General features: G+C 38.5%; 2 protein-coding genes across 6 annotated transcripts in view; one reads left to right on the plus strand and one right to left on the minus strand.

The window, feature by feature from the left end:
* Positions 1 to 679: 679 nt before the first annotated feature.
* Positions 680 to 20511, minus strand: LOC114145587 (insulin-like growth factor-binding protein 4). 2 transcript variants are annotated; one of them, XM_028019225.1, is made up of 4 exons: positions 19535 to 20511; positions 10485 to 10645; positions 6648 to 6773; positions 680 to 4524 (listed from the first exon to the last, which is right to left on the minus strand). In XM_028019225.1, the coding sequence occupies exons 1-4, from the start codon at positions 19884 to 19886 to the stop codon at positions 4387 to 4389; spliced, it is 777 nt and encodes a 258-aa protein (XP_027875026.1). In that variant the 5' UTR covers positions 19887 to 20511; the 3' UTR covers positions 680 to 4386. The 2 variants fall into 2 exon arrangements, with proteins under 2 accessions (XP_027875026.1, XP_027875025.1); XM_028019224.1 differs by having other exon boundaries at positions 10485 to 10648; positions 19535 to 20498.
* LOC114145586 (zinc finger protein Eos-like) overlaps positions 6794 to 22235 on the plus strand; it is a 32578-nt gene continuing 17136 nt past the window's right edge. For 2 of the 4 annotated variants that reach the window (XM_028019220.1, XM_028019223.1), the window contains exons 1-2: positions 6795 to 9320; positions 11157 to 11333. The gene's annotated coding sequence lies outside the window, so the exon portion shown is untranslated. Of the gene's footprint in view, positions 9321 to 11156; positions 11334 to 22235 lie in introns of all 4 variants that reach the window. The other 2 variants (XM_028019222.1, XM_028019221.1) reach the window with 2 other exon arrangements.

Consider the following 22235-nt stretch of genomic DNA (forward strand, 5'->3'; position numbering starts at 1 on the left):
GATGACTGCTTTGAGGACTAAGGCTTCTATATCTGGGCTGTGTGTGTTTTGCCTGTGCTGCTCCTAACGTTATTAGTCTCCATAGATAACAAGTAAAAATAAATTTCTTGTGACATATTTTATTTATACCCGAGCAATATCAAACTTAAACATGTAAGTTTTTATTGAATTGGGATCTGTAAATCATTGTAGATGAAGCTATAATGACTTACAGTGCAGTGATGATGGTAGTAAGAGCTTGTCCTGTAATCAATGGATTACGGGGTCAAGCCCCTGCTCAATCTGTCTCAGTCGTTGTGTCCTTGGTCAAGTCATTTTACCTGGCTTGCATGCTGGTGGTGGTCAGAGGGCCACCAGCAGCATACCCCTTTGCATATGGCTGCTTTACACAGTGAATATAGCGATCTGGTTTTAGCTGTGTGTACATGTTATGGCTTAAATTACAACTACATGGTCTGATTAATTTGGAGCCTGAGGTAAAAATAAAAATACAGTCAAAGAAATGTGTAAACATTGATTGTTTGATTGTTTTCAAATGAATTGCACTTGACTTCATTATTTCTAAGTACAGTTGTTGAAGAAGTAAAATCTCATATCACTAGGAGTGAAAACAGTCTGTCCTAAAATGGATTTTTGTGGTTCCTATAAAGTGTTAGTCCAACAAATCAGAAACTCAAACTTGTTCTGCATTATCTTTATTTACAGAGGTTAGCTTATATTGATTGAAACAATGTGCAGAAAAAAAAATTATGTACATTTTCTTTTCACCTGTCTAGATTACACAAGCTGTTGGAAAGCTTATAAAATACAAGTCAATCAACATCACCTCCTGTAAAGGTCAACATACCAACATAAATGGGGTTTTGTTTATGTTACAGTTGTCCAGTACTGTTGATATCACTTCTATCACTAAGAATTACACAGCTACAGCGTAGTTTCTATTGTATTTTAATTGATACATTACAATGAGTACATTTTAGTTTCAGGTAAACATTATTCATTTCAACTCTATATTTTAATTCTCTGTTCACTCAAACATGTGAGCACAACAATTCTCTTCTAGACAAAAAAAGACCTCATCTGTTTCTGGCGTATTTTTATGCATGCAAACATTAATAATCTACATGTAAACAGATAATATCAGATGCAAATAAAAAATTGTCTATTCTCCAGAAACAGTTCAAAACTGCAAAGTCTTAGATTAAGCAGCTTACTATCAAGTAACTATTTTATGCACTCAAAAGGCATTTAAAATGAAAAATAAGACTTTTTTTTTAATGATGAAAATGTAATTATAAATCAAAGAAATGGTTTTGAACATGTTTAGCATTGAGTCTTTAGTGGCATTAAGATAGATTCAGGTAAAACATTCTTTCATCTGTCTGTGTGGCTCATTGAAATATGTAGGAAATCTTGTTCTGTCTTTAAAACAATTCTAAGGTTATCTTAATCTCTGAAAAGAGATCAGTTCTCCAACTCTATCTTCATCTAACAGCTAGTTAGAAATAAGCTTAGGAAATGTTTCCATTTTTTAGTAATATAACTTAAACTTTTAATCACATAAAATACATTCTTTTATGAACGTTACTAATTAAAAAGATCCTTGAAAAAGTGAATTCATTTGCTGATATTTAATAGTTGTGATGAGCAAATAAAAGAATTTAAAATTTGCCATAGACAACCCTACTACTCAACAAGACAGCATTGTAGTATGAAATTTGTTTTAAAACAAAGTTATGAGGTGTAAATTTATAGTAATGGATATTTTATGATTCTTTCGTCATATTTTTTGTTATTATGTAAATTTTTCTTTAAAATACAATAGGTAAAAGAGCCAAAATTAGTCAGGAATGGGCCAGCAAATACCAGGTTTTGGAGTTTAATGTGTAAACTTCTACATTTACGTCATAGACTCCAAAGTCATAATTGTCATAATAAATAAGAGAGGAATTCTTTTTTTTCATTAACTCACTGTTATGAATTTGTATTCTTTAACATTTCAAAAGGGTTTCAAATTTCCAGTCTATTGCAAAAGCATGACTCCTCACGAAGTTGCACAACATATTGAATCACAATCATCAGCCCAGTTTCTCATAAGTGTGCAATATTCACATTGGAAATAATTACTTTGATGCAATGAGAAGGCATTTCATTGTTTCTGAATCATGTGGCATATTGTTCACTTGTCTGCTTTAGATCTTTATGAAAGACATGGTAAAGTGTAGGGAGATTCTGATAATGGAGAAGAGAGTAGTGAGTGGGTTACTTGGAGTTGATGATGTCATTGCAATACTCTGCAATAATATTGGAAAGTTATGTTTTCCTGATATTGTGAAGTCCTATCTCAGCTCTAACCAGAATAACTATGGAAGACCTCCTGCTGGTATATTTAATTTTTTTGTCACATACAAGTGTCTTAAACTACTTTAAATCTTTTGTAGTCCAAGGTGGGTACAAAATGTCCGCAAGGCAGTTATAACATGGCATACAGTTGGTAGGAAACGTCTTTTGCCTCCTTTGTCAGGTAAACAAAATTGTAAAATATGAAATGCTAAAGTGGCAAAATGGTAAACAACAGCAAAAATCTGATCTCACCCTTTGAATTTGTGCTAACAGCAATTAATCTTCGATATTACAATTTTCCACATAAGGAGGACATGTTTGGCTAGCCTAGTGTCAATGCTTTTCTTCACAGTCTCACTTTTTATTTAAACTTTGGTGCGTTTTGTCCTCTACACAAAACATGAACCTAACAGAAATATTTTCTTGAGTCAATATTAACTATCTTCCGATGAACATTCAAACCCAACTGTCCAGATCTGACAACATTAAAAAGTTAGCTTAAATCCAGTACTCTCCTTTGAGTGCCCACTGGTACACCTATGCAATTAGCATGCTATTAGCTACTGCTACAAGTTACCTTCAGTAACATTACGCTCTTTTGAATATCATAATGCTTAAGAGGGAATCTACAAGAACATGTCTTTGTTTGCTTTGGGATATTTGTGGTACATTTGAAGCAACACCAGATTAAAACACTTGATTTGTGAGCTAGAAGTCATCCAAAGCTCATTACACAATGCTGTTTTATTTAACAAAAATGTTCTGCCTTTTTCAGAACACTAGCTAATTAAAATGTAATAGCGGCAACTATAGGGCAAAGCTGTATACTGGATTTTCATCATTTTAAAGAAAAGGAAAATATTTGTCAATAGCTAAAGCAGAAAGCTGAACACATAAGGTTGCTCCTCATATATGCCAATACTTTTGTCTCACTTTTTCTTGAATGCTAAACAATGGCCAAAAGAAAACTGTAGAAACCATCTTTGCTTCATATTTTGGCACAGTCAGAATATAGCACCATTAGTTCTGCCAAGCAGTCTGCTGGGGAGAAATCCTCTAAGCCAACGCATATCCATACAAACACAAGGGTCATACTGGCATCTTTTAGCACCAGCTGGAAAAGAAGATTATCCTATCAGCAGTGCACAGAGCTATTAGTAAAGCAACACTGCCCATGCTTTTTGTGCTAAAGATGTTCGTCAGAAAATATGACAGGGGAATTCACTGCAGCATAATAAATAAAATCTGTCCTGGGATCTCAGAGATACAGACTTTCTCATTTAATTTCAATTTTCACTTTGGTGCACTTGATGTGAAAGGCTATGGCTTTTTCTTTGTTAGTTCACAAGGGCTTTTCAGTTTTTTGCAGCCCTTTCATATCATTTCTTAGAATCTGTTATTCCCATTCCATAAATCTTTGCTACTTTAATGCTATCACTCAGTTAAGTTTTTTTTTGTCTGTCCATTGTGCTTTATTCTACATAGAGAATATGAGATGCAAAAAAGTAATTGCTGCATAAGCTTTATCTTTCAAACTAAATATTTCTGGATGATCCTGACTCAGTAATTCCAACCAATCTGGTGCTACACAAGGAAGAAAACATGATCAGTTTCTGTTTTTCATCAGCTACACTAAAGTGGACTAAATGCTTTTTGCCACTTTTTAAGAGGATTACACAGAAAATGTTCAAGTCTTCTCTTACATAAATCACATGTACAGCCCCTTTCTGAAGAAGCGTGTTTTGTTTTTCTACCACCTGATACTTTAAAGCGCACACGTTTAAAGACAATCTGTCTTAATTTCACATGGTAGGAACAAAACAAGACAAGTGCTCAAAAGACTCAAATCTCACATACAGAAACATAATAGTAAAATAATTCAATTTAATGGTTTCCTTTTTTTTTTCTTTGCACAAACTCCACAACTGTTTGCCTTTGGTAGAGCTCGGCTGAAGTATAAAGTCCTTTAGTCATATGGTTCTACTAAAAGCACCAGTAAATTCAGCTGGTTCACCAAACCCAAACTGTCCCTTTCTGCGCCCCTCAGTCCCTTAGGGTTGCAGTCATTAACTGGTGGCAGTCCAGATCCCCCCGCAGCTCTAGGGGCCCTGGCAGCCTCATGCCTGTCTTGGGATCCACACACCAGCACTTTCCCCGATGGCCGTCTCGTGCGGGATGGCACTGTGGATGAATGTAAAGATGAAGGAATTAGTCACAGAAATGCAGTTCTAAAGATGCACTACTATGTTTCATGTCTGACTGTGTCAGTATCTCACATTACTTTGGTGGAACAGCATACACCACTTCACAACATTTATTCAGTTTGTCAAGACTTGCAGTATCTGTAAAGCTTAAGATATCTCCACAGAATTTCGGTCAGGTTAAACTCTGGGATTTGACTGGCACAGTCAGAATATAGCACCATTAGTTCTGCCAAGCAGTCTGCTGGGGAGAAATCTTGTAAGCCAAAGCATATCCATACAAACACAAGGGTCATACTGGCTACTAGACCAACTACAAATCTGTAGTTGGTCTAGTTGGAATCAGTGTCATGCTGATGAGCCAATGTAAGCCAAGCCTCAGCTGTCCAATAGTACGTCACATACTTGACACTAGAGGACTTTGCTCCTCCGTCCTGTAGAGGTGATTGAACTAGATGTTTGTAGTAGTAATACCATATATATATGGGGATTTGCAAGTATTATTTTTTCCCCAACTGGAATCTGGGAAAGGGTTTACATTTAATTTTGTCATCCTCAAGACAGGCAATCAATAGGACTCATGTTAGCAATATGAACTAGTAAATATTGGCTAGTCTATTTTTGTGCTTTCTTGTGATTTCACAAACAAACATCTCTCTGAAAAACGTTATAAGTAGAAACACAAAACGAGTGAAAGAGAAAATAATTATTATTTTTTTTAAACTTAAGGTGATTAAGATCACCTTAAAAATCCAAATAAGCTTCTGGGATATGAAATATGTTAAAGTGACCCTGTCAGAAATGATAGTTTGAATGTTGATTTTTTTCTCTGTGTATTTTTAGCTAAATAAAAATAAAAAATTAATTTTTTAAGTACCAAAGAAGTCCAAATGGAAAATAGCTGAAATATGTGATCTACATGTGTGAGCGAGTTTGACATGAACATAACTGTGGAGGAATGCAGACATTGCTCTGTATGTACTAGATGAGCAAATAAGCAGCTCATCTTTTGACTTTGCTCTTTTGACTCTTTACTTTTCGTGACCAGTAGTCTCTAAAATGGTGGAAAATACATTTTGGCAAAGAAGTAGTATCCACTAACAACTCCAATACCTAATCTCTTAAAGAGATCAAAATTATATGCTAAACTAATTAAAGTGCAATTAAAGTGACACTAAACAAACAGTAAATGGCAGTTGGTCTAATTAAATGATCAGGTTCAAATCCCCACATTCCCCGTGTGAGCTTTCAGCTGTTCAGATTTTGCGTGTGTTTGGACCTTTTTAACAGGATGATTTCAGTTTTTACGTAGGCTCCAACACCACCAGTTAAAAATCTCAGAGCAACGCTGGCTTAAAATTGGTCCCAGTTGTCCTTAATGGCCTGTGCTTTGCTTGCCTTTGGGTATTATCACAGTGCAGTTTTAGTTAAACAGTAAACAGATGCCTGAGAAACTGAGCAGACTGAGATACTTTAACCACGTTACACAATCAGCATAACTCAGACATTTGATGGCTGGTGCCTTAGCAGAGCTTTCTTTTTATCACATAGTCTGAGTCTGCAACTTAAAGCGGCCTTATCTCAGTTTTTATTTTTTATATTCTCTGATTCTCTCACTCTTATCTGCATGTTTGCTCAGTCTTGCAAAAACAGGGAAACAAAGAAAAAAGAAAAGCAGCTGCTGCATTCAAAACCTAATTGCATCCATCACAATAATAGAGTGATCGTTGTTCAACGGTTTCGGGCAAATTGCCTTACACATGACATCTTAATTTCTGAACATAAATCTCTTTTCACACCAGCTTGGAAAAACAGGGTTTTGGCTTCACTGCGACAGTCTGTTTGGAGACTCTTTTGTTGATCTTGAACTTGTATGATAGTATGTCATCCTCTGCAGGCGTGCTTTGTGTTCTGGCCCACAGAATGCTGATGCGATCTGAATAGAGCCGTTTGAAGTTTAAAGATTTTCTTTTTCATTTAATTTGGCGTAACATTAAGGATTCACAGTTCACCAGCAGACATGGCCAAAAGAGCAGTCTGCTCAGTGATTCCAGAGGAGGATTCCAGAAAGCTTATACTAAGTTTGTTTTCCAAGTCACAGACCTGTTTTGGGTGGAAATCTCCATTCTTGTCACAGTTGGGAATGGGAATAGTGAAGAGGTCATCATGGGTGCGGCTGTTGGATGCCAATCTGTCCAGAGCTCTTTGCAGCTCAGCACGGCAGGGCGCCTTTAGGAGAAACAAGTATTTCAAGAGACTTTTATGGTACACCCTGATATCAGTTGTGCAGTTGTTTTTTGTACACACTCAATAATGACACACACACACACACACACACACACACGCACACACCCACACACAAAACATTTATACAAAGGATTAGTGCTATGAAAGTTGCAAAGTTGAGTAAAATCACAATTAAAACATGTAATGTGTTGCAACTCCTAGTGGATGTCTAAAAGTGAAAATACAAATAATTATTTGCAGCTGAATGCTTTTTGAGGTTTTACTTTTTTGTGCTAATTTAAAAACTGTTTCCAGCTGCATATCAAAAGGTTAATCTCCACATGTCAGCTCCTGTTTTACCAAAACTCTTTGATTGTTTGGATTTTTCTTCAGTCAGAAAATTATCTGCTTCACAAATCAGGGTCTACTTCCCTCCCCCCCAATTTTCAATTTTATAAAGATCCAAAGGGTTTTAAGAGGTTATAAAGCAGGCTGCAGGCTGCTCAGTTTAGCACATAGACTCTTGTTGCTGAACTAGTAGGCCATAGATTGTGAAAGAGATGGTCACAACTCTAGACCAAGTCTCAAGTCTTTGAGAGGCAAGTCAAAGTCAGGTTGCAAGTAAATGACTTGGACTTTGAGCCTGCTAACTTCTCCAGGTATACCTCTCTTTTAGAAAATTACCTGAAACCATTAAATCATAATTTATTTCACACTTTCCAGGGTTCAAAGTAATTTTATTAAAATATCAGAGAAAGTTCCAGAGTGAGCAGAGATTGAAGCAGAGTTGAAAGACTGACAGCTTCCAAATCAAAACTAAAAAAAAACAAAGAAACAACCAAAAACAAGCCCAATTCTCAAACTTAGGTTAAAATTGATTTGGGCCAAAACAATTTCATAGTGACACTTTATTATCTAATATAATTTCAAAATAAAATAACTAATAAAATGAGAGTAAGAATATGACATGTCATTAAATGTTAACGTTTTTTACTTTTCTGCCACTCAGTGATAACTATTTTGATTTAATTTTCTATGGATGCTTTCTAAAAACACGTCAAATGCTGTGAAAAACAGCCCAAATATTAGCAACCAACCAAAAGCTGTTCTTTTCCCAGCCCAACGTGTTCAAAAGAAGCCCAATTGGGGAGAAACTCGCCCAATCTGGCAACACTTATCCCTACTTGCCCCTCCCTTACCTGTGCCGTTGCACTTTTGATGCCATTGCCAACTACACTCCAGTCCGGTAGGTGGCAGTAAATGCCCCTTCAGTTGGTTTGCCAACCGCCAGTAAAACTTAAAAGAAGAAGAAAATGAGTCTGGCGGTTTCCTGGAACGTGGTGTGCAAAGCGGAGGAGCGCCATCAATTATTGTAATGAGGTAATCAAAGTTCTTCTGAAAGAAACTTTGCATGCTAAAAGTTTAGAGCAGCAAGTTTTAACCAGAGTACCGACAAGCTCAGCGAGCAAAAATAGCTCTGCTAATTAGCCGGCTAATATCAAATTTCAGTGTTTCTCTATAAGGCACAGAATGCCAAAAAGCTCTGTTTTCCACAATAAGTACAGTAACTAAATGCTTAGACTACATTCAATAAAGTTTTAGTAGCTCATGTCTAGAGTAGGATTCTCAAACTTTATCCCTCGACGGCTGGTGTCCTGGAACTATTAGATCCATCCAATGAACTTGAGTGAAATGGCTAACCTACCTCCTCAGCATGCATTTAAGATTAACAGAGTCCAGCTAATGGAGTAGTTATTTGATTTGGGTGTGTTGTAGCAGAGAAATGTCTAACATTTCCAGGAACCTGGCCCTCTGGGGCCGGTGTTTGAGACCAGTTGTAGGTTTGCAACTTGCTATGTAGGTTGCAAACAAATATTTTAGAACTGGTAGACTTAATTTTTCCTAAAACATTTTCAATGTTAAAATGACCATTACTTAGATAGAGGCAAAATGTAATCAAATTTGTTTTTTAAAGTCAGGTGAAAACAATTCTATTGAATTACCCATAATTTAATCTAGGAGTTGTTCTCTATTACACAGTGGGGAAATAAACATTCAACTCCCTCCTGATTTGTAAGTTTGCTCACTCTCAAGAAATAACCTCTCTCATTTTTGAGATAGTCAGAATTTAAGTTAAATTTTACATGGCTTCAAAATTACCCTGTTTTTGAGTGAAATAAGCATTTAATACCCTACAGCTCAGTCTGAATTACCTGCATATTGGTCATGGGACGATTACCAAAGCCCCGGATCTCAACTCGTTGCACGCATAAAGCATGCGTGCCACAAAATCATAATTTCTAATATCCACATCTCTCTACATTGACAGTCAAGATCAAAGTTGTGTCGAAGCACGCGAGAGATAATACATGCATTTTATGTACATGGAATTTGGAAAAGCATGAAAACTTTGAGACCCTTGGTTTGACTCTGTAAAAGATCTTGGATTGAAGGTGATCAAGACAAAGGTGATGGATCAGTCTACAATTGCAAAGGAGGAGCGTCTTAACAATCTCAGCACAAGTGGAACCACAGTTACCAAGAATATTGGTAAGTCACTTTGCATAATTTATTTAAGTGTCAGCACCATACGGTGTGTTTTAGGTTCCCATTATCTCAGTGTTATTTAGGAAAAAGTGATGTGGTCAGATGAGACCTTTGGCATCAGCCTGACACATGTCTTTGGTGGAAAAAAAAAAGCAGAGTATGATCCAAAGAGCAACTTCTCCCAGGAGTATTATGCTGTAAGGCTGTTTTTTTGCCAAGGTACAGGATGACTTCACCACAGCAAGGGGCCATTGTTAAAATTTGAAGCAAAGCGTTCTCCCTTCAGGCAGGACACTGAAAGTGAGCTATGCATGGGGCCCCCTGCATTATAATGGCCTATTTGTCATCAAGCCAAAGGAGTGGCTTAAGAAGAATCACATTAGGGTAATTTACTGTGATCTAGCCAGTCTCCAGTTAAGAAGGGAATGCTTAACCTACAGGGTTTCTGAAAAGATGGGTGAGTCATAATTCTTCATCAGGTGTCTTTAAACCTGCTGACCAACCACGAGATATGTCATATATTATCTACATAAAGGCATTAAGACATGTGCTTGCCATTGAGCAATTACAGTGGTATCACCATTCCTTTGCCAGATAAACAGAACAAACTGCACATTGATGCAAGAGTGTAGAGTCGTAGCTAACAAATATTTCAGTAAGTGGTTATTTTATTGACTATTCTGACAATTAATTGTATAAGAACTATTGCCACATTCAGCAGACTTTTCATTTAACCACTTATGCTCATTTTATACATTAATAGAATGCTAATAAATAATAAATATGCAATTAAATTATTCAATTCCTCTATTTAATAAAATAATAATTTTAAATTGAATGACATTGCATTCCTTTAGTGTACGCTTGATCATTTGTAGCAAAGGATGCATCTCCAGCTAAAATAATATTTCGCACATCAACTTATGAAAAACTTTAAGCTTTCTGCTTGACTTACTTAACATCAGTTCAATGGAGGGATAATTTGTATATTTCTTTCCATTATTTTAATAATTAGTGAGCAAAAGGTGCTTAATAGGAATTCCTTTTTTTTTTTCTTTTTTTTTTTTAAGAATTTGAACCAGGACCAATTGAATCCTGATGTGAAATACCTGCTGGGGCTTACGAATTATATTTCTTTGTTTGCAGTTAGGTGGTAATTTCACTCACCAGCACTGGCTTGGTCTCCTCTCTGCCGCTGTTGCTTCTCAGATTTGTGGTTTTCAGAGGGTGTCGTGCCATGGTCTTCTGTATGCAGCGCTTGTCCTGTGGACTGCACCGGATATTGCTGTTGTTCGGGTGTTCAGGGATGATCTCCTCCTGTCTGTCCACTGCTAAAGACATAGACATGCAGATGTGGGGAGGATTTAGTTACAAATTATTACAAATTCAGTTCCTCTGTTCAAATTTGATCGGTAAAAAATTCTGAAAACCATGTACCATTTATTTTCTACATTTGTTGGCCTACCAATAAAATAGCCCCCACCCCTGGACTTATTATGATTATTATTTTAATTAATAATTTAAATACAGTACATTAAAAGAAGTGGTTGTGAAGTTCAGAAATGTGATAAAGTTAAAATGGTGTCAATATTTTAGCAAGATGTGGTAGATCTCCTACAGCTGAACGTGGAGAAATCCGTGCTAACAAAACGCCTGGTTAACCACAACGAAGGAGCCTCGGTAATTGGGCTCCCCTCTTCAGCACTGACCTTGGTACCCTTCAGTTACTGTGTTATGACCAAGTTCAGAGATATTTAAAACTATGCCACCTCCTCTCTTCTATCCTCTCTGCATTGTGGTCAGCACCACTTTCACCTTTGTATGTCTATAATTCTGCAGCTCTCTGGGCCTGAAGGCACCCAGCTGCTTCCTGAGGAAATGCCCTCCTCGCTCTTCGTCCTCAAGAACTCCTCAGCAACATCGCTTTGTTCCAAATGGAGGTTGATAGAGGCCATCTGCTCTGTCATAAGAGGACACCAGTCAGTGAACGTGACTGGAGGAATAGCAAAGTATATTGTAAGTTGCAATCCTTTGTTCTCAACCATCTTTCTCCCTTCTGACTTCAAAGAACTTTGTGCAAATGGTTTGCGCCTTTGGTCTATTTACAAATTGGCACGAATATCAAAGTACTTTAAGTGCTTTATAACACTTTAAAGTTGTTGCTTTGAACACTAAACCAGATTTTAACTCAGGCTAAGGCCACTACTAAACATCTTGTTGTTTGCAGTTGCCTAAAAGACAATGAAGGAAAGGTCCTAAAGCTTCAGTATCATGCAAGTCTTTCTAAGAATTGTACTACACACAAACTCACACCCAGACAAGTTCTATTGCATTTATAACAAAAGTCAGGAGTTGAATAATGACCAGGTTTCGGACTTTGCAGACAGTGGCATTGCTTGTCCGAGATGGAAAGTGTCTCTCAGCTGTTTGTATTTTTAGTCGTGTTGGTGTTAAGCACATTCTTTAGCAAGAAGCAACAGCATTTCAGCTGCTTCCGTCACTTTGTCCCTTGCTCTTCTTTTTGTTCATACTTCTCCGATTCCATGCTCTTTCACAGGGCAAGCTGAAGTGATTTAGAAGTGGGTCAGGGGTGGCATGTCCTGTTTGCTACCCTGCTGTTTTCCACGGAGGAAGTCACTACTTCTGTATGTGGTTTCACTTGGATCACCACCCTTTGCCATGTTAGATATATTTCGAACATTTTATGGCCTGAGCTGACAGATTGAAGGGTGTTTCTTTGTGGCAGGTGAGCAGGAATTGTAAAAAACAGCCCTGAAAAAACATTCATTTATGTGGTTCCTTGTTAAAGAGAAAAAAAACTTACTGCATTTTTAGTGGAATTTTATTTAATATACCAACACAAAATAGGCCACAATTTTAAAGTGGTCTAATAAAAGAAAAATTCTCAAAGTTGTGTGGTAGATTTACTGCTGTGTTTTGGATCATTGTCATGTTGTGTGATTCGGTTTGGAACAAATTTTATCAGATAGCCTCAAATCTGAATCAGGAATATTTTGGTTTACTGTTGATATCATTGTCAAGTCAGTGACTGCAGGGTTTACAAAAACTCCAGGTCAGTTCACCCCTTTAACATTTCATGACCCCACTTGTGTGCCCAGTTGTAACTAACCATTATATCACTTACATTTTTCTTGATATTCTTTATATGTTGATTTATATTTGCATAATTTTGGTCCAAGCACCTAATAAAACATCTACCTTGCATTGGTGGTTGTTCCGATCTTCAATTTTAGTCATATTACTGTTGCAAAACATGAAACTGCATAACCTCCTGCTGGAGACGTATTTATCAGATTCATACGTGAATATTTTCTTCTGATAGAGTTGTATCGGAAGAACATATTAGAGCTGCCTGGTGAATCACATTGCAATCACCATTGCAGTTTAAATTTATGTAATATCATGAAATGAAAGTGTTGTATACTAATACCTATTGATAACCAATTGGATAGATTATAACTTCTAAGCATCTGAAGAGTGAAAGTTAGTCGTAGCCAATAACAACATTCCTAGTTTCATCAATAGCATCATGTAGATTTTCCAAAGACGGTTCAGCCCTAGAACAGGTTATAGAAAATTACTTTAACTGGTTGTCAAAGTATGTACTAATTTAGGGCCCTATATCCATTTTATTATTTTCCAAATTATGTTTTATTTTCTTTGCGTTCTATTTTTGAATTCCATTTTTTTCCCCATTTTAACCATTAACCCCCAAAATTAGTCGATTGTAGTATGAATTTAAAAGATTTAACAAATCAATTGCTAATGATAAACATTTACTGTTACTCTGTATCACCAATGAAACACACTGTTGTGTTTTAACAAAACATTGGTTTTACAAGCTAAGTGTTTCCACCCCCCCATTTTTTTGAAGAACTCAAACATGTGCCAAACTAAGAATCAAATTTTTTAACATAAAAGAAAATCTCTATCTTAAAAATTATTTAGAGTTGAACTGAAGATCAGCATATTTATCACAGAAAAAACTCTGTTGCGTGTAAAAGCTTGTTCACGGTTTCGTAATGAGCAGGATCTTTGTTAATTTTTTTTCTTCCATCTGTGATAGATATCTCCATTGAAGTAATGACAGTGAGTGTTTGGTGTTGCTTTATTTAGCAATACTTTTTTTCCTCCCATAGTGAACAGATTTTTCACAAAGGGGCAAATATTCAACTAACTGCAGATTTTTTCATTTTCACAATGAATAAAAAAAATATAACAAAGCATCCTGAAAATGGTCAAGAATGTAGTTTTAAATACAGTACTTATGCATACTTTGAAATTGTTTTGTCATAGACAATCCTGTTGTACTTGAAAGCACAATAGAAGGGCTCTTGGTGAATAATTAACGACAGATGGACTCACTTGTCTTGACATAGTACCAGTGTGTGGTCAGATGTCTCCTGCAGAAAGGACTCAAACAGTATTTGGGGCTTGTTGAATGCCACAGGCAGCTGGATTTATACTTCAGATGATTTATCTGCATGTTAATGTTTGCATTTGGCTTTACTCTTATAGATAAAGCTGACATTACAAACCATAAACTCAATTTTAAAATGTTGATCTTGATAACTTTGTATAAGATGTAGCAAATCTTAGTAAAAATTATAAAAAAGATACTGAGAGTCCTGAACTCTGAGCTTAAGTTATCAGTTTAGTGCAATTTTTTCCATATGCCTAATGACACTAGTGCACCATGTCAATGGCCAGTTCCAGCAGTGTTGAATAAAAACAGAAGTTCTGTAATAAGCAAAACATGTTGGTCACTTTGATGAAAATCACTTAGGACATTTATGATGGTGCATTTGCTACTCAGCCAGATAAACCAAAGATGAAATGTCAAAGTATTGATTCAGACAGCATGTTTAAGGTCAACAATGATCAATCACTGCTGCAGTTACTTCGTCCTACTTGTTTACTTGTGATGAAGATACTCCCTTCATTGCAACTATACTACTTCCTAAAATCGGGGGATCAGGTTTGTTTATAATAGTCTGGAAACTGAAATCAGCACATAAACAGAAACAAATGTAATGAGTGTTTGTCAGGCATCTTTAGGACACTATGCAAAAGACTTTTATATGTCTTTGACAGCAAGTTTAAGCCTTCCCTGCTCAAAACCATGAGGCTTTTCTGTTCAGTCAACACCAGCTTCTCCCACAGTATCAATGTCAGACCAGGCAGCTTCCAGGCAAAATACTTCTTAAAAATCTGTTAATCATCAGCTGATGTCTGATTTAGTTGAACACACACTGTTCAAAACTATCAGTATGGCTCGTGTGAAATGCCTGTGCCTATTCTCTTATCATTTACCAGTGGAATGATTTAAGCAAAGTTACTTCATTATTTGATCAAGAAGACAAGAAAACCAGTTTTAGCTACGTCTGATTCTGCTCCACTTCCAACTTGTGTCAAAACAGTACCTTATGTTAATTTGTGTGAATCCAAGCACAGCAAACGCAGTACTATTATGAATGCAGACTTATTGTTTAGGAAGCTTGACATAAAAGGAAGCAACAAATCTGTAGAAATTAAAATGCATGCCTTGCTTTGAATAAAAATTTTGTACTCAAAAGATTGCGTATTGAACTAATGCTACTTTAGAAGAGTTTGTATAGAAACAAGATGTTTTCAAATATTCTATCACTCATTTCTAGCTGCTTATGAAAAGGAAATACTTTTGTTGACTTTAAAAATTGTGTAAGACTTCAGCCTGAGGCCCCAAACATTTACAAGCCAGGGATAACACACTCACACAGGTGTGGATCAGATTCAAAAATATGGTTTAAAGAGCTGGCCAGAACCTCTTCCAGATGGATCGTCAACAAAAAAAACATTGTCTTTAATTCTGTGAAAGACTTTGGATCAAAGCGTTGTCCGCTATGTCCTCTGAGACTCTGGGTTTCTTCTGTTTTCAGGAAGGAATTTTATTTTTCTTCTCTATTGAAACCAAATCTGAATTCATGTCAGGTATCCAACAACATTAGAGGAATAAGCTGGGGTGTGATTGTGTGTCTTTCGCCTCAGGAAATCTACAGCAGCACTGAATTAGGCTACACTACTTTGGAATGCACCCTTTGTTTCCACTTTCAAGTTGAATTCACTAATATAATGCATGGAAATAAACAATACTGCCATTCTTATTTTAAGAGGAGTCATTCTGTTTTTAAACTTGTTAAGAAGATGCTTAGGAAGTGGGAATAAATGTTCCTTTATTATCAGTAGATGATGTAGTGACCCACAATGATTAATTGTCCTCACAGTACAAATGTCATGGGCAGGACAAACTGAAATGTTGGTGTGTCTCCATCATAACAGCTCCAGCTGTCCAAATGTACTGCACAGCCCAAAGAAAGCAAATAGACAACACTAAAGAACATCTGCCAAAAGAAATCTCAAATTTCAGTGCCCTGAAAGAAATTCATAGTTCCATACTTTGATGCAAACTTAAAGAGTTTTAGAAAGAAGATGAAATTCCAAGAAAGATTCAATTTAATCAAACAAAATGTATATGCAGCCTGATATTATTTTGTATAACATATAAGAAAGCCCATTCTAAAGCTAAATCTTTAAATACCATTTTCGATGTCAGACTGTCTGCTGTGCTATTTTTTCACCTCATGTAAAAACATAAGGGGTTTAAAAAGAAGCAAACTCTCCACAATGGTCAAGACCAAAGAGCCAAGGACATTGTGGACTGTGTTGTAGACCTGACCAAGGTGTGAATGGTTAGGTGTACAGCTTGGCATCGATGTTGGTGAAACAGCAACAACTGTTGGCCCTACTAATAGAGAATGGAAGAAGCTCAAAATAACAGTCAATCTCCCTTGGATTGGGGTTTCATGCAAGAGCTCACTTCAGGATGCATCAGTGATCATGACTAAAGTCCAAACTACAGTCTCAAAGGTTACCATGATAGCGCTATGCTGTCATGAAATAAAATCCTATAGTGCAGGTGAGGTCTCCCTGCTCAGGCCAGGCCCATCTGAAGTTTGTCATCTCGATGAGCTAGATGGAGCATGGGAGAAGGTCACGTGTTCAGACCAGACCAACATAGAACTTTTTGGGATAAATTCAACTCGCTGTGTTTTAACGAGGAGGAAGGACTACCATACAATCCCAAGAACATCATCCCAACCATAAAGCATGTGTGTGGAAACATCATGTGTTAAGAATGCTTGTCAGGAAAAGGGACGGGATGGATATGTTGTGAGGTTTTGGGCAACAACCTCCTATCAGTAAGATAATTAAATATGGACCCTGACTGGGTCTTCTAGAATGACAATGATCCAAAACACAGCCAGGGCATCTAAGAGTTGCTCTGTCAGAAACATTTTATGGTCCTGCAGTGACCTAGCCAGTCTCCAGACATGAACCCAAAAGAAAATCTTTGGAGAGAGCTGGAATGCGATGTTGTCCAACAACAACCCTGAAACATGAAAGATTTGGAGAAGAGCTGTATACCCATCAAAGCATTTAAATATTCCATTTTAGCGTGTTTTCACAAATAAGAGAAAAGTTTCATGCATATTCAACAATTTAGAATTATTCAGGTGGTGTTTGACCAGTCTCAGAATTTCAGACTTGGAACCTTTAGCAAGGTACCAGTAAGATAGATCAAGTATTAGCATTGGTATACACCTCAACAATAGTTTTTTCTACCAAGTACCCAAAATGTGACCATACAAAAGATTTCAAAGAGGTAGAGGCTTTGTCAATGCTTGTGCAATAGTGTTATTGGCCAGTGCATTTCAGGGAAACTGAAGACCACTAAGTTGGATTAGATTTTTCCTGTGCCTTACCATTGTATTTGTTGTAAACCAAATCCTTATAAATAAACAGAATCTATGGAAATTTAGTTCAGATTTTCAACTAGTTTGAAACTGCCGAAAAACCTCATCTACATTAGTGTGTGGCTTTTATAATGACGTGTGCGTCACAGCAAACTCAGTGTGGTCAAACAGAGTCCAGCGTTACTGACAGCATTATTCATCAATTCCTGTTGGGACCTAGAGTTGTAGGACTTTTCATAGTCTGACATCGGTACGAGTCAGGTCGTAAACTATATCTGCGTTTGCCATAAGAGAGAAGTGCCCCAATACCCGACACCCGGGTTCTCGGCAGGAACGCAGGGATGTATGCCAACACATGCATGAGGATTTATTCTGAGTATTAAGACTGAGTGTTTCTGAAAAAAAACACTCAAGAGGTCCTTGACTTTAACATGAGATTCAGTAGAGCGCCTGTTGTTGAGATGGTAAAAGTCATTTTCTTCTTAGGATTTATATTTTATGCTTTATGTTGTAGTTTGTCAGTAGTGAAATCAATTGACAAAAGATAGTATTAAAAATAATTTTTTCAAGCAGGGCTCTGACATCCACCTTGAACATCCTTTCAGCAAAGATGTGCATTGCTGCATCCTAGCTCTTTTTATTATGAATCCTCTTGGTTTTTAAAAACCCTCTTCTATTTTTATCTTGCATGTTCACTGTTGCTAGGAGTGGGGCATGTATTCAGGAGATGCACCCCCTTGTTTAATAATGCATAAGTGCAGAGAATGCGCCACAAAGGAAATCTACTGCCTGTGAATGAAGTTGCCTTTCTCCACTTCCTTTTTCTGATCGTTTCTCCTCATATTCACTGGATCTCAGAAGCCTTGGTAGAACTGATTTACAGTTTGGTTTATGGGGAAACTGCACCTCTTTGTTATGACAGACTCTTTGGGGTATTAAGGGGGTGCAGTGGAGACTCAACACTCAGATTACCGAACACTCAAAACACAAAAGTTTCCAAAAGCTTTCATTCCCAGAAAAAAAACAGACATGACTCCTCATTGGTTTGTTGCAACCTCTATTCAGGGCAGCTTAATGGTCAGCGCAAAGGGCAGCAGTAACATACGGGTGTGGACTAATGAAAGCTGAGACAAATGCATACAGCTGCTTGTTTTTTGTTGTTTTTTTATTTTTTAATCAAAATCCAAAAAAATCAGCTCCTTTCTTTTTTCTGACTTCATGTAGTCATGCTAACCTATGCCGGTCATGCACAGAGAGAGCAGAAGGCTCTAATTTCAGCCCTGGCAGCCAGGGTGACGATGAGCTCATCCTCATCAAGGAGCTGGAGGCAGTGGGCGATGCGCTCGAAGGCTCGTCGGGGCACACAGGAGGCGGGGTGGATCGGGTCAGGGGGAGCAGATGCTGCAGTTAGGATGCAGCCCCTGGGAGCTTTCTATTGGCTGAGCCTCATCTACTTCTCTGGTATTCTCAGAGGCAAGTAATGATCTGGGAGATTGAGTTCAGAAGGAGCAGTTGCAGTATAAGAAATGCAACAGCTAACATATCTTCAAAACATTATTAGATCGATCGGATTGTCCTTAAAGGCACCAATAGTACATGTCTTCTCCAAAAAGAAGTTGAGCTAGTAAAACATCAATAATTATTCCTTCAACTGTGTAAAACTGGATGCAGACTTTTTTTTATTTTCAAAAGAATACTAGAACAAAGAGAAGTCAGGGGAGAGAAAATGAGACCCCAAAGATCAGAAGAGTTTGATAGAGACATCAGGACAAGAATTGTTTGAAATCTGCAGCAGGAGGAAGGGGGATATCCATGAAAGAGCACCAAGTGAATTACTGATTGCAGAGAGTGCTAATAGCCCCAGACTGGCCTCACTCCATTACAGACATTTTATACAGCAGCTTTTATTACCTCCTCCCATTACAAAGGCACACATATGGACTTACATTTACACTGCAGCAATGGTGTACATCCCTGCCTGTGCCTGACAGCTCCCTGCAGGATCTATTTAATCCACTTTTTCATTGAAACAGGTAGAGCATAACGTCCTACACACAATGTCTGCCCCAGCCAACACCAAGACACTCGCATGTCTTAAGCCTGCGCTGCACAGCAGGGCCCCTTTCACAGCGAGCAACCAGGAGACAGCAGAGGGACTGTGTGAGCTTGGCCGACAGGAAGCATGCTCTGCTTCACGGCTTAGCTGAGATTAGGGTGAACACGCAGGACCTTGTCACAACCACTCCCCAGGTCAGGTAAGGCCAAGTGAGCAAAGAAGCAGGAATTTGACCTGGTCAACTGGGACTGAAGGATTGTAATTGGACATTTCCTGAAAATCTTTCCTGTCATGAGTCTGCCTGGCAGAGGCAGAAAGGATGCATACTCAGATCTGTTTGCTCTTACCTGAGTTCTCCTCCACTTCCCTCTCGTCTGTACAGATGCCCTGGCCATGCATCAGGGAGTGCAGCGGCCTCTCCACACCCCGTGGTGGGTAGCATCGGAGGCCAGTGCCACATCGGGGCGAGTACACACCACAGTGTGCCCCTTTAGGAAGAGCACAGGTGGGGCAGCAGCCGCAGCCAGGTTCGCGCACTGTTTCTTCGCAACTCTCGGGCAGACGGCAGCTGGCCAGCCTCTCATCGGAGCACACTGGACAGCGGATGGCCTGGTCCGATAAGCACAGTACCGCCAGTGACAGGGCACCGAATGTCCACAGGCCCCAGCAGGTTGAAGTCACGCCACGTCCTCGCACCATGACAGCTCAGACACCTGCACGTAGTCCTTTGCCCTTTGTCAAGGATCCTCTCAGGTTCACCCCTCCCTTCTCTTGCTTTTTGATGACTTTCCTCTCTAACAGCAGACTTTAGACAGACAAAGAAGGTTTTAGAGGAACACTTTGTCCAGGAATCTTTTGATATGTCAGCCGGTTAGTGTTTCGACTGCAAGGACACAATGCCTCGACTGTATTACCTCTCTGTTCCTCTGGTTCAATTTCACAGTGCAGAAACTGGAGCCTGCCTTTTATCAGCTAGAGAATGTTCTGGTGATTAAAAAATATTTTTTTGTTGAGATTGAAGGATATACAAGTGATTTCTTCAGGTGAGTATCATCCACCTTTTGAGGAAACGCCAAAAAATGCCTAGTCAACAAGTGTCCATGTGCAAAGCTGGTAATCAAAAACAGAATCGCCACAGTTTCCAGTTTCCTCCTCTGGTCAGTGTGCAACACGAAGGACCGTCTTCTGAGAATGTCTCAATGCGAGCCGCTCTCTTTGGACTTTATACTGGTCCGTGGACACGCCTCTCTCTCCAGACGCAGCAGAGAAAAGCCAGGCTGAAGCTCTCTCCTCTGTCTCCCTCTGTCTCTCCAAAGCTTTCTCACACTCTCAGACCTGCAAACTTGTGCACACTCCCCCTTGCTTGTCCTCTCTCAGTCCTGATTGCACAGAGGAAAACGGCTGAATCGCCTTCTCACTTGTTCTCGCTCACTATCCATTTAGATTTGGTGTATTTTACATGACAGTCTCTTGTATTGATTTGCAGTCTGCAAAATGATACATTTGGTTCTGAAAAGAAGCAGGAACCCATCAGGTGCTCTCCTCTTTAATCAACTCCAAAAGTAGAAAATCCATGTACATATCTCTGGGGCTAATTATTGTTCAGCCAACAAAACAACCTCTGCTCCCTCAAGAAGGTCTCGGTGTGTTTTTATGGATTCCCCCCTCCACTCCCTGCTTCATTATGTCAGTTCCCAAATCTCCTTTTCTCTCCCTTGCTGCTCACTGAGGTGGGCAGCTATAAAAGGCAAAGGGACACTCAAAACACCACTCTTCCTGATCCTGCCCTGCCCCCACCAGCCCTAAAAAATCCCCCCCACCCTTCAAGATTCTGTTTAAATAACACTGCACAGCAGGGTCAATTTATCATGTGTGTTTCTGATCATGAAAGACTGTACTTTGTTCTTGTTTGCCAGTGTGAACAGATATGCCCTCCACCCAGCTTTTAATGGCTTTTATTGGTCGACATCTCACTTTTTTTTTCTTGTGTTCCTTTGCTTTCATTTTGCCATGGAAACCCAGCATGCATTGTAATGCTTTTGTGAGCGTGCGTTCTTTCTGCTTTTTTTTCCAAGCTCGTGGCTGGTTGCCATAGACAGACCATGGGCAGCAGCCAAACGTTCACAAGGCACCACTCAGGTGGGAATGGCGGCATGGCTTGTTACTGAAATCTCCTTGAGGGTTGCTTTATCCATGGCAGTGATTGCATGTTTGTTTAAACAGGTTGTTCTACACCGTGGCCAATCTTGTTATTGTTGAGTCGCACATTAACAAAAAAACATCTGTTGGCTTTTTAGAAAGCTCCTTTATTAGGATGACTAACTTGTAAAACAGTGAACTAACCCAATAGGTAGTTAGCAAGCCCCCATTACATTCTGTGGCATTTATGAGGGTTGGGGGTAGCGAACAAAGGATGGGCTTCTTGGAGGTTAACAGTGGCTTGGTGAATGAAGGTCAGATAAAGTGCCTTGTTAAATTATGTGTGCTCCTTGAACTCTTTAACATGTTACAACCACAAATGTCTATGTATTTTGAGCTCATGAAATGGAACTAAAATGAAAAGTGTAGTTTATCTACTCAGTCCCCTTTCCTCTGTTTTTCCTAAATAAAATCCATTGCACTCAGTTGCTTTCAGAAGTCCTAAAATTGGAGTCCACATGTGTGTATATAATCCACAGCTAATCTGTGAGGGACTCTGGTCTTTGTACGAAGAATGAAAAACATTATGAAGACCAAGGATTACAGCGGACAGCTGAGGGAAAATTTTTGTGGGGAAGTTTAAAGTAGGGTTGGGTTACAGAACAATATTCCATGCTGAACATCTCACAGAGCAATGTTAAAACCATCATCCCGAAATGGAAAGGGTATGGTAAAACTACAAACCTACTAACACATACTGTAGTTGTCCACCTAAAGTAGACAGGCCAAGCCAAACATTGATCATAGATGCGTATAGTGGTAACTTTGGAGGAGCTGATCCGTTGACTTCACAAATATGGTCTCTATAGAGGAGTACGGAAAACAGTCATTGTTGAAAGAAAGCCATAA

Source organism: Xiphophorus couchianus, chromosome 5, assembly GCF_001444195.1.
Source record: "Xiphophorus couchianus chromosome 5, X_couchianus-1.0, whole genome shotgun sequence".
NCBI lineage: Eukaryota > Metazoa > Chordata > Actinopteri > Cyprinodontiformes > Poeciliidae > Xiphophorus > Xiphophorus couchianus.